Source organism: Dipodomys spectabilis, unplaced genomic scaffold, assembly GCF_019054845.1.
Source record: "Dipodomys spectabilis isolate Male_0828 unplaced genomic scaffold, ASM1905484v1 ptg000039l, whole genome shotgun sequence".
Classification (NCBI taxonomy): Eukaryota; Metazoa; Chordata; class Mammalia; order Rodentia; family Heteromyidae; genus Dipodomys; species Dipodomys spectabilis.
This window is the reverse complement of record NW_024870716.1, coordinates 14,517,807-14,529,806: the sequence shown is the minus strand read 5'-3', so window position 1 is coordinate 14,529,806 and position 12,000 is coordinate 14,517,807. Positions and strand designations below refer to the sequence as shown.

The following is a 12,000-nucleotide window of genomic DNA, read 5'->3' as shown; positions in this document are numbered from 1 at the left end:
GCTCAGGGACAGTGCCCAGGACCAGAATTCAAGCCTCAGGACTGGCAGAAAAAAAGAATAAAAGTGCTCTATTTATCTACAAAATTGTATAATTTCCAGAATTACTGTCAAAATATTCCTGTGGAGGTTGTGGTAGGGTATAGATATGAGGTATAAATACATATCCACCTTGAAAGATATGGGCAGGAAAGATACTTGTCAGCATTAAAAAAAAAAAAACCAAAAACAAAAACAGGCTTGTACAACAAAAAAGAACATACAGCCAGGTGGCAGTGACTCACACCTGTAATCCTAGCTATTCAGGAGGCTGAGATCTGAGGATCACAGTTCAAAGCCAGGGAAAGTCTATGAGACTCTTATCTCCAATAAACCACCAGAAAACCAGAAGTGGTGCTCTAATTCAAGTGGTAGAGTGCTTGCCTTGAGCTGAATTGCTGAGGGACAGTGCCCAACCCAGAATTCAAGCCCCACAACTGACAAAAAAAAAACAAAAAAACATACGTTGTAAATGAAGTTTAACTGTGTATGGCAAAAGGCCCTTTGTGCTATGTTAATGCCAAGAAATCACCTCTCTGAATCCTGCCAGGATTTTTCTTGTTCATACTCTTTTGCTGCTTTTTCTGACTTATCCTCTTTATCCTCCCGCTTTCTTCCCCTTTTCTTTCTTTCTTCTTCTTCTGGGGGTTTGCTCCTGCATGCCATCAGACATTCCAACACCCTCTGATGCTTCTCTGAGTTGCTAATGTGGGCTCTGACAAGTGTTTCTAATTCATTCCACATGATGCGGTACTGTTCATCTCTGCAGTGAAAAGTTAAAATAATATTCTCACAATACACTTGAAAAATACAAAATAACACTAAAGTATCACTTCCTACATGCTAGCATATTTTAAAAAGTGGTGTTATACTTCTGATAGTAAAGCCTTAAGAAAACACTATAAATTTTGTATTTATGAATTATGAATACAGCTAGATGCTAGTGGCTACTCCCTCTAATGCTAACTGCTTAATAGGCTGAGATCTGAGAATCATGGTTTGAAGCTAACCAGGACAGAAAAGTCCATGAGACTCATATTTACAATTAGGCAGCAAAATGCTAAAAGTGGTAAAGTACCAACCTTGAGTTAAAAAATCAAGCAAAGCAAGAGGCTCTGAGTTCAAGACCCAGTATTGACAGCAAAAAAAAAAAAAAAAAAAAATATATATATATATAAATACAGAAATTTAAATCTATTTATGGTCCTGAGACTATATATCAAGGAAAAGGAAATATATCTTCTTTTTGTCTTACTGGACATTACTAATGGATTCTAAGTACAATGTACTACCTATATCATATAGTACATGTGTATATATACACTTACTTTCATTTTATTTTTTATGCCAGTACTGGGGCTTGAACTCATGGCTTCATACTCTTGGCTTAGAACTTTCAAAGCTGGTGCACTAGCACTTGAATCATACCCCCACTTCCATATTTTTTGCTGGTTAATTGGCAATAGAGACTCATGTTTTTCTGCCTGTGCTAGCTTTGAATTATAATCAAACTATAATACTCAGCCTCCTGAGTAGCTAGGATTATAGGCATGAACCCCAAGCACCAGCTCATATTTCACATTTTTAATCTCATGTTCAAATTATTTACATGTCAAATGAGTTATCTTAAAAAAAATTTCAAATAAATGTAAAGAATAAAGGGGAAAAAAACCCCTACCTTTTAGGACCCTTTCCTCTGGTACCAACTGTGGAAATAGGTAGAGGATCGTTTTTTCTTTCCATGTCAACTAAGTTGTATATTGTTTTTTGACAGTTTAACACATCTTCTTCTGTCAAACATTCTTTCACAATAACACTGGCTAATGGAACTACCTGTTAGTGTTTTGTTTTGTTTAAAGAAAAGAGAAAATCTGTTTTGAAAACCAAATTTATCAAAGCATGGAGGCACAATCTGACTTTAAATATCACCACAGTAAAGCAATCTATAACTATTAACTTCAGTCCTCTAGTACTAATCCTTTCATTGAAACAAATTCACGTTTGTTTTTACAAAGAAGACATAATGAATCTGGGGAAAAAATCTATATTTAACACTTACCGCTTGCATGTTGAAAATGGTGGTTTGTGAAATAATCATGGGCCAGTATCGGGTATGTTTTTCTAACTGATCTTTTGCTCGTTCCAAAGGGATCTCAAGACTTCCATCGATTTTATATCTGGGGTCTAGAAAAGGAGTTAATCTGTTTTCCCTCATAAATTCACCAAAATCCTAATGATAACCAAATAAGACAAAATTAGAAACTATGTCTCATGTTTCAGTATGGGTTACATGTAATAATCTCTTCCCTGATGTCTTCTGTCCTGTGATTTACATCAAAGAACTTTCTCTAGCAGAGGCCCCCACCTCACTACTTTGTTTTCTCCTTTTGAACTTTGACTTTATAGATAGAAATGAAGAAAGCTCCAAACAAACATGCACTTGTGGCACTATTCCCCTTTTAAATTCCCAGAAACATTTCTTTTTTTAAATTGTAGCTCTTTTCTATTTTATCTAAACGAATGAGTTTATGCATCAGATCAATTTACTTACTTTAAAAACTATCTGGGGTATATCAGCAAAATGTTAACAGTGATTATCTTTGAATGAAGGATTACAAATCACTTACAATTTTTTTGCTTTTGTTTTTCAGGAATGCCTCACAATGAATATTGACTAGGCTTGTTTTGTTGAAAAAGAGAAAAGCTCAGCCAAAAATAGTTACTTAAAATATATTGCAAGCCAAGTGATGGTGGCTCATGCCTATAATCCTAGCTGAGGAGGGTGAGAGCTGAGGACTGTGGTTTGAAGCCATCCCAGGCAAGAAAATCTGAAAGAATCTTATCTCCAATTAAACACCAAAAGCCAGAAGTGGAGGTGTGGCTCAAATTATAGAACACTAAGTGAAAAAGCTCAGGTACAGCACCCAGACCCTGAACTTAGTACCAACACACACACACACACACACACACACACACACACACACACACACACACTCACACAAACAAAATAATGACAATAATTACATAAAATGTGTGGCATAAAACATTTGTGGGTTAGTATAACAGTATATATAAATCATATTTTATTTCCATAACCATCTCTAAAGGTAGATATCCATCAAATATGAAAAGGGAGATAAAATTAAAACCAAAACAAAGGGATTTCTACCAAAAATACATATCATTTCCTTGTATCATCATATAGTATATCCTAAAAATAATATACAAGTTAAAGTTACTTTAAAGCAGCAGCGATATAAACATACAAATGTTTCTGCTTGCAGCTTTTAAATTGCATAAATCCATAAATCTTAGTTCAAATCAATTTTTCATCTCCACAGTTCTAATATTTCAGTACATTCCAGCTACTTCTCAGTATGCATTGAATACATACCATGAAAATCTCCATCATAACAAATAGATCTGAGCAAGTACTGTAAACAATTTAATGACTTAAAATAACAAGTAATCAAGTTCTTCCAAATCGTTTTACAAATCTTAGCAACAATAAGAACTTAATAACTATTTGTTCATTGACAGATTCCAGATATAACAAAAATCAAGTTGCTCCAAATCGTCTTTTCCACAGATTTTAGCACATAATACAAATTCAGTAACTATTTGCTATCTACAGACTCCAAATATAACAGGCAGAAATATTAAAGTCTTACTGTAATCCGGTAGTCTGTCACCCTTCCTCCACATCCTTCACTTATTGAAGGTGGATCCTCCAGGATAGATCGTGAACTGCTAAGCACATGTAAAAAGATCTCTCCTCCATGGCTACTAAGCATATGACTAATGACTTTAGAGCCCGACTTTCGTGGTTGTTCCAATAGAACAGAACGACCTGTGAAAACCAAGATACGCTCATGACATTCAGACAGGCTCTGAGTTATTAAGATTTATGTGGAGATGTTTCATTTTTAATTAATTAATTAATTTAGGTCGGTCGGTTGGTTAGTCGGTCGGTCGGTCGTGGGCTTGAACTCTGGGCCTAGGCATTGTCCCTCTAGACTAGTGCTAGTGCTCTACCACTTGAGCCACAGAGCCACTTCCAGTTTTCTGAGTGGTATATTGGAGCTAAGAGTCTCACGGACTTTCCTGCCCAGACTGGCTTTAAACCGGGATCCTCAGATCTCATCCTCCTGAATAGCTAGGATTACAAGCATGAACCACTAGTGCCCAGCTTCATTTTATTTATTGATGCCTACATTCTAACAACATTGCTAATTTGATACATCTATACTTTAATTCTTTTTTCTTTTTTTGTTGGTTGTAGGACTTAAACTCTGTGTCTGGGCACTGTCCCTCAGCTCTTCAGCTCAAGGCTAGTGCTCTACCACTTGAGCCATAGTGCCACTTCTTGTTTTCTAAATGGTTTAATGGAGATGGAGTCTCATGGACTGGGCTGGGAAGGTGACTCAGTGGTAGAGTGCTTGTTTTGCATGCATGAGGCCCTGGGTTTTATTCCTCAGCACCACATAAGCAGAAAAAGCCAGAAGTGGTGCTGTGGCTCAAGTGGTAGGGTGCTAGCCTTGAGCTGAAGAGCTAGCTGAGGGACAGTGCCCAGGCCCTGAGTTCAGGCATCACAACCAACAACAACAACAGCAAAAAGTCTCATGGACTTTTCCTGCCCGGACTGGCTTTGAACTGCAATCCTCAGATCTCAGCCTCCTGAGTAGCTAGGATTACAGGCGTGAGCCACTGGTGCCCAGCTTCTATACTTTAATTCTTAACAAAAAAACCTTCTAACTTCAGATTATTCTTAAGATACTCAAGTAGTAATTTGGACACTTTTCTAAGACAAGTATACTGGTCACTGGTATGTTTAGTTGTATGTGATACTTGATTTCACATCAAGTTTTGTTCTAGACATTTATGAAGAAAAGTAAGAAAACTCCTAGATAGACCTCAAAACATTTGAGAAGGCATCATCTCAATTCATCTCTACAATACTTTATCAGCACTGTTATTTTTCTATTTCACAGGACCAAACATTCTTAAATCTGAATTTTAATTTGATAGTCAAATCAAGTATAACCTAACAATGAAATTAACTTATTAATTTAATTAAATTAACTAATTAAATTAATTATGATAAAGCCTTTTTATTTTTAGACCATTGGTCCTAAAACACAGATCATCATAAGAATTAGTGGAAAGCTTTGGAAATTTAAATTTGGAAGATGGAATCAGACAGCAAGTCATCTTAATCTTTAAACTCTAGCAGAACTGCTAAAGGGCATCTGTTAAGACTATATTGACATAAATTTCCAAAGTTCATATTCTCACTAGTGATCTTTACTTAAAATAATCTCTGCTAAAACCATTAAATGTTGAAAGTTACCATTGAGAAGAAAATTAGTAAGGCAGGAAGAAGGTCTACTATTTACATCTACAGGTGAAATTCGATAAGCTCCAGTACAATAGTGTAATTCTGAAAGAGAAGAAAACACTGGTTTGAAGGAATATAAAGAAATATTCTCATAATCAAAAATAAAAATAAAACAACTTGGTTACTGACCCCTGAAAAATGGAAAACAAATTTGTTTTTTAAAGAGGTTAACTGAGAAAGTAGAGCTATGTCCCAAGTGGTAGAGTACTAGCCTTAAGCAAAAAAACTCAGGGACAGTGCCCAGGCCCTGAGTTCAAGCCCCATGACAGACCAAAAAAATAAGGTTGACTGAGTCCCCACATTAGTACTTTAGGAACACTCTGTTTTAATCTTTTCTGCTTCAATCATCTTCAAATACCCACCAATGTTATTGGTCCTTGGTGTGCACCACTTTAACGTTATTGTGTCTTTAAATGAGCCTTCTCTACTGCTGCCACCAATGTGAGTGTCACCTTCAAAAATATTTTAGAAAAACATTAACATTGCTAAAGAGATCGCAATTTCAAATTATTTACACACTTTTATACTAAGTTTAAGCTCTGTAAGAGAAAACACTGATTAGAGATCATGACTATGTTCCTGAACCTCCAAACATGTGAAACAGTCTTATGGCTCAGAGCATGGACTATGGCTAGGAAAGACATGGAATTGTGATGAAATCCAGAAATATTGAACTTCACATTTATAAAGGAAAATACTCAAGTCAACCTCGAGTGCTGAGCAAAACCATAGGGGAAATAGAGATTCCCCCAAACAGGGCTTCAAACAAGGCCAGCCCAATAAGGACAAGCCACTAAAAAATCCAAATACATCAAAATACTACCACAGAGGTTGGGAATCTGGCTTAGTGGTTGAGCACTTGCCTCATATTTATGAAGCCCTAGGTTCAATTCCTTATTACCACATACACAGAAAACAGTAGAAGTGGTTCTGTGGCAAGAGTGCTATCCTTGAACAACAATAACAACAAAGAAGCAGCAGCAGCAGCTCAGGGACAGAGTCCAGGCCCAGAGTTCAAGCCCTAGGACTAGAGAGAGAAAAAACAAAAACAAAAACCCCACAAGCCTGGGGTGTATGTAGGACAGAGCCTGAATGGCAACCCAGAAGTGCAGTGAAGAAAAGTGTGAAGCTAAGGCAATTGGGGGCAACTAGAGTCAAACGAGATCAACTAGATCACTTAGAGCCTTGTCCAGCCAGTGTAAACTGCATAGTCTTGACTGATGGCCAGGAAGACTGGCAGATAGCACCCACTGCTCAAGAACAGATTTTCCAAGAAAACCAAGAGAGACATCCAACCTGGCAGTATTCTGAGCTCATCAACCAGCAACTAAACATAGCTGCTGAGGATAGCAACATGTTTCCTGATCAACAGCTTGCTTACAATAAGCAGTGTTCTGAATCCAAGCCAGCCAAGACAGAATGTTAGAGAGCCCTGAACAACCCAAGTTAGAGCATAGCCCCTCACAGATTCAGCCACCTTACCCACTTACAAATTCAAAGAGTTTAGATAAGCAAACAAAGCTGCCTTCCCAAGTAGGAACCTGGAAGAGAAACCCTGAGGTGGAAATCTACCCACTTTCCCTCAACAAAGAAGTAATGACTGGAAGGTAGCTCAGTAGTTGCATGCATGAGGCCCTGGGTTTGATTCCTTAGCACCACATAAGCAGGAAAAGCCAGACGTGGTGCTGTGGCTCAAGTGGTAGAGCACTAGCCTTGAGCTGAAAAACTGAGGGACAGTGCCCAGGCCCAGAGTTCAAGCCCCATGACCGACAAAAAAGAAAAAGAAGTAATGACTAGTGTATGTTTGATTTTTTTTCCCTTTTTTTTTTTTTGGCCAGTCCTGGGGCTTGAACTCACAGGCTGGGCATGGTCCCAGAGCTTCTTTTTGCTCAAGGCTAGCACTCTACCACTTGAGTCACAGCACCACTTCTGTCTTTTTCTTTTTATGTGGTACTGAGGAATTGAACCCAGGGCTTCATGCATGCTAGGTAAACACTCACTAAGCCACATTCCCAGCCCTTGATTTTTCTAGTGGCATTTATAATTGCATTGTTGTAGCTTGTTTTGCTTTTTGTTTGTTTGGTTTTTTTTTTTTGCTTTTTTACTCTCTTTTGATCATTTTGCCTTCTGCTATACTCTTTTTACCCTTGTTTCTCTCCTTATCATTCTAGTTTTGTCTATGATCTCCACTCCATTTTCTTTTCTTCTCCTAATTTCCTGCTTCTATACTTTTCCTTTCTCCATCTTTCTTTATTAGTACATAATTATCAGTACCTTTGGATCTAATAATTTTTTAAAATTCTCAGCATGTCCTTTCCTTTCTTTTTTCTTTTTTCTGAGGGGGGACGGTCAGTAATAAGGCTTACACTCAGGGCCTACATACAGTCCTGAGCTTTTTAAGGGTAAAGTTAATGTTTTACCACCTTGAGACACAGCTCCATTTCTGATTTTCTGGTGGTAAGAGTCTCACAGAATAATCTGCCTGGCTTTGAACCACAATCCTCAGATCTCAGACTCCTGAGAAGCTATGATTACATGTCTTTTCCTTTCTAACCTTACTGAGTATAGTTACTATTTCTAATTGTTTTATACTACATTTAAATATGGAATGTGCTTTTAACTGTTGTGGTTTTTAGTCCTGCCTGCTTTCTCTCCTTTAAGTGAGAGGACTCTCCATTAAGGAGAAAAAATGTGGGTGGGAATGGCAGGGAAAAACTAGAAGAGAGCAAGGGAAAGGGTGACATTGTCCAAAAAGAAATGTACTCATTACCTGACTTATATAACTGTAAACCTTTTGTTTATCACCTTCATAATAACAATAAAAAAGAAAAACAATAAAATAAAAAACAAAAACAAAAAGCCAATGGATTTTTTTCAATCATAGGAAAATTTCAACCGAGAAAAACAAGAAATAAAAACCAAGGCAATATAATACCTCCAAAGCTACACAATTTGCCAATAACTGAATCAACAGATAATCAATGTATGAAATGTAAAATGCCAAATAATTCAAAACAAAAAGATGAAGTTGATTTATAACCTATTTAAATAATAGCATCATAAATGAGAAATTAAGCAAGGATATTAAGATTCTGAAAAGAAAATAAATAATATAATGTTAGAAATGGAAGTCAATAAACCTAAGAAAAACAGGACAAAGCATTACCATTAGACTAAATCATGCAGAAGAATGTTAGGAGAGAACTACAAGGTCAAGGATATTCTATACTCAGATAGCAAAAAAATATAAATAAATAATCTTGATACAACTTTTAAAAACCTTAGGACACACTAAGCTAAAAATACATAGAAGAGAAGAAATATTTGAGATACATACTAAAGTCCTAAGAGAGCTACACTGTATTCAGTGAAATTATAGTAGAAAAATTTCTGAAATCATGGGAAATATGGACATCTGAATAGAAGAGGTATACCAACAACACCAGGACCAGAAAAACAAAAACAAACTCTATATGTCAGATCACACTTAAAACATGGAGTCTCAATTCCAAAGAAAGGGATAAATGCCAGTGTACTTACAAAAGCAAAGAAGATCAGAATTATATCAGCAGAAACTTTGTAACTTAGGTTAACATGGAATAATTATTTTTTATTATATTTAAGTAGTTGTCAAAAGAGGTTTCAATTCAATCTATCAGTTTTTAAGTACAGTGCATCTTGATCAATGTGACCTCTTCCATCATTCTCTCCCATCTCTCCCTACAAATCCCCTCAATTTTTCCTGGAATGACAATTTAAAGCCTTGAGAGCAAATAGCTGGCCAAATCAAGACTATATTATCAAGTTATCCTTTAAAGAATAGGAATTAAGGGCCTTCTCAAAAGGGAACCCTACTGCATTGTCGGTGGGAGTGTAAATTTGTTCAACCACTCTGGAAAGCAGTATGTAGATCCCTCCATACATACACAGAGCTCCCCTATGACCCTGCAATGCCAGTTCTGAGCATTTACTCAAATGATCACAAACAAGGCCACACTAAAGCTACCAGCACAACTATGTTTATTGCAGCATTATTCACCACAGCTAAAATATGGAACCAACCCAGATGCCCCTCAGCAAATGAATGGATCAAGAAAATAAGGCACACACACACACTCACAATGGAATTCTATGCTTCCATCAGAAAGAATGACACTGCCCCGTTCGTTAGGAAATACAAAGACTTGAAAAAAATTGTATTAAGTGAAGTAAGCCAGACTAAAGAAATATAGGTCCCATGGTTTCCCTCATTTGCAATAACTAGTATACATATAGGATAATTTTATCAGATGAGCAGAAAAAGCTCAAAAGCTATGTACATATGTCCATATAAGATGATACTAAACAAAAAGAACCCCAAGATATGGACAGAAGAGGCCTTTCCTTGTTGTTATTGTTTTAAATGTACCATGTGATTTTTTTTTTTGTTTCCTTTGTATGTTCTTCCTCATATGGTATATCCCCTGCTGTCACTGTACTTGATTTTGGCAACCTGCATCTTGCATATACATTTGTCTAATTTGGGTAGGGGAAGGGAAATAACAAAATGCTGAAACAAGGATACAGGATGACCCATTGCAACAATGATACCCACCAGAAAGTAATTAAGGTATGACAATTTTAAATGTATATTCACCAAACCTGGGTATACCTAACTTCAAAAAACCAACACCACTGGAAAAGGAACATATAGGTCCAGATACAATAACAGTAGGTGACTTACCATCCCACAATCAATAGACAGATCATCTAGGTGAAAAAACAGCAAACTTCCAGCAAAGACCAAATAGATAACAGGCATATGCAGACTATTCCATCCACCTAAAGCAAAATGGGCATTCTTCATGGAACTTCCACCAGAGTAGCTCAGAATTGAAACCATAAAGTTTTAGTAAATACAAGAAAACAAACAATTTTTTGTACATTTAATGTGATATCTGAGCTGCTAGTCACCAACTGAAAGTTCCTCCTTTTGTCTGGCCTCAGTCCCTCCTATTGTTGGAAATTTACTCTCTTCCCTGAGCCCCCCTTTCCCTTGGAAGATAAAGATAACCATGAGAACAAAGATGTGAAATCAGAAAATAGAACAAAATGATTGATAAAGGGCAAAACCTCTTGGTAAAAAAAAACTCCAGGCTGAGGCTGACCAGCTAACTGACTACTGATCAGCCTTAGCCCCTTTACATCCTTGCTAAAAAGAAAAATAACATCTCTCCCTCACTAAAGTTTACCAAGCTGGCAGCTTTGTAGTTTACCACAAACTTTGCTGAAGCCACCCAAGGTTGTACTTTGACTTCTGTAATCCAAGGACTTTTGTAATTAAGTATAAATAGTATCAATAGCATTGACAGGACTGGTCATGCTGACCAAGTTAAGATTATGTTTTGCCTAGGCTCTTGTGACTCAAAGCTATGTTTTGCTTCTGTAACCTTACTTGCTTGCTTTGGTAAATATCACATAAGTGAAACCTGTCTTTAAAAATCCCTCATGAAGGGCTGGGAAGTTGGCTCAGTGGTAGAGCGCTTGCCTTGCATGCCTGAGGCCCTGGGTTCGATTCCTCAGCACCACATAAGCAAAAAGCAAAAGGCCAGAAGTGGCGCTGTGGCTCAAGTGGTAGAGCGCTAGCCTTGAGCTGAGGGACAGCGCCCAGGCCCAGAGTTCAGGCCCCACGACCGGACCCCCCAAAAAAAAAAAAAAAAAAAAAATCCCTCATGAAAAGCTAATGGGGCTGTTCTCTAGCTCTGACAGCTGGGGATAGATGCTACATGGCTAATTAAAAAGCTTCCAGCCAGTTTGACTGAATACTGGTGACTCCTTTTGCTGATCATGGGTTCAAGTCCCACCAGCTCCAGGGAGCTGGGATATTTCATTTAATAGATACAAATGGATCACATGGAATAAAATCAGACATTAATAGCAAGAAAAAGTGCAAAAACTACACATACACATAGAGCCTGAGCAGTATATTTTTAAAATAATCAGTGAGTTATTGAAAAAAATCAAAGAGGACTGCCTGAATTAAGTAAAAATTAAAACCCAAAATATTGCCAGGCACTGACAGCTCATGCCTATAATCCCAGCTACTCAAGAGGCTGAAATCTGCATATCACAGTTTGAAGCAAGCCCTGGCAGGAAAATCTGTGAGACTTTTAAACCACCCTGAGAAACCCAGAAGTGGTGCTGTGGCTCAAGTCGGAGAGCACTACCCTTGAGCAAAAGCAGCTTAGGGACAGTGCCTAGGCCCTGAGTTCAAGCCCCAGGACTGTGGGGAAAAGTCCAAAATACCAGACAAACAGGGTGCTAGTGGCTTTTGCCTATAATCCTAGGTACAATGGAAACTGAAATTTGAGGATCACAGTTTGAAACCAGGTTAGGCAGGAAAGTATGTGAGACTCTTGTCTCCAAATAACCAGCAAAAAAGCCAAAAGCAGAGCTGATGGCTCAAGTGGTAGAGTGCTAGCCTTCAGCAAAAAAACCCACAGGAACAGTAAGTAAGCTCTGAGTTCAAGCCCCAGGACTGACTGACATACACACAAAAATCCCAAATACCAAAAACTATGTGTTGC

The 12,000-nt window shown here is 37.5% G+C and overlaps 1 protein-coding gene across 3 annotated transcripts in view; it reads right to left on the bottom strand.

Annotated features, from left to right (window-relative positions):
- Ints13 (integrator complex subunit 13) overlaps nucleotides 1–12,000 on the bottom strand; it is a 45,077-nt gene that overhangs the window by 11,099 nt on the left and 21,978 nt on the right. Inside the window, exons 9-14 of one of the 3 annotated variants that reach the window (XM_042677452.1) lie at nucleotides 5,797–5,886; nucleotides 5,387–5,494; nucleotides 3,708–3,886; nucleotides 2,096–2,266; nucleotides 1,715–1,869; nucleotides 569–799 (exon numbers count right to left, since the gene is read on the bottom strand). In XM_042677452.1, coding sequence (XP_042533386.1) covers nucleotides 569–799; nucleotides 1,715–1,869; nucleotides 2,096–2,266; nucleotides 3,708–3,886; nucleotides 5,387–5,494; nucleotides 5,797–5,886 — 934 coding nt within the window. The remainder of the gene's footprint in view (nucleotides 1–568; nucleotides 800–1,714; nucleotides 1,870–2,095; nucleotides 2,267–3,707; nucleotides 3,887–5,386; nucleotides 5,495–5,796; nucleotides 5,887–12,000) is intronic. The other 2 variants (XM_042677453.1, XM_042677454.1) reach the window with 2 other exon arrangements.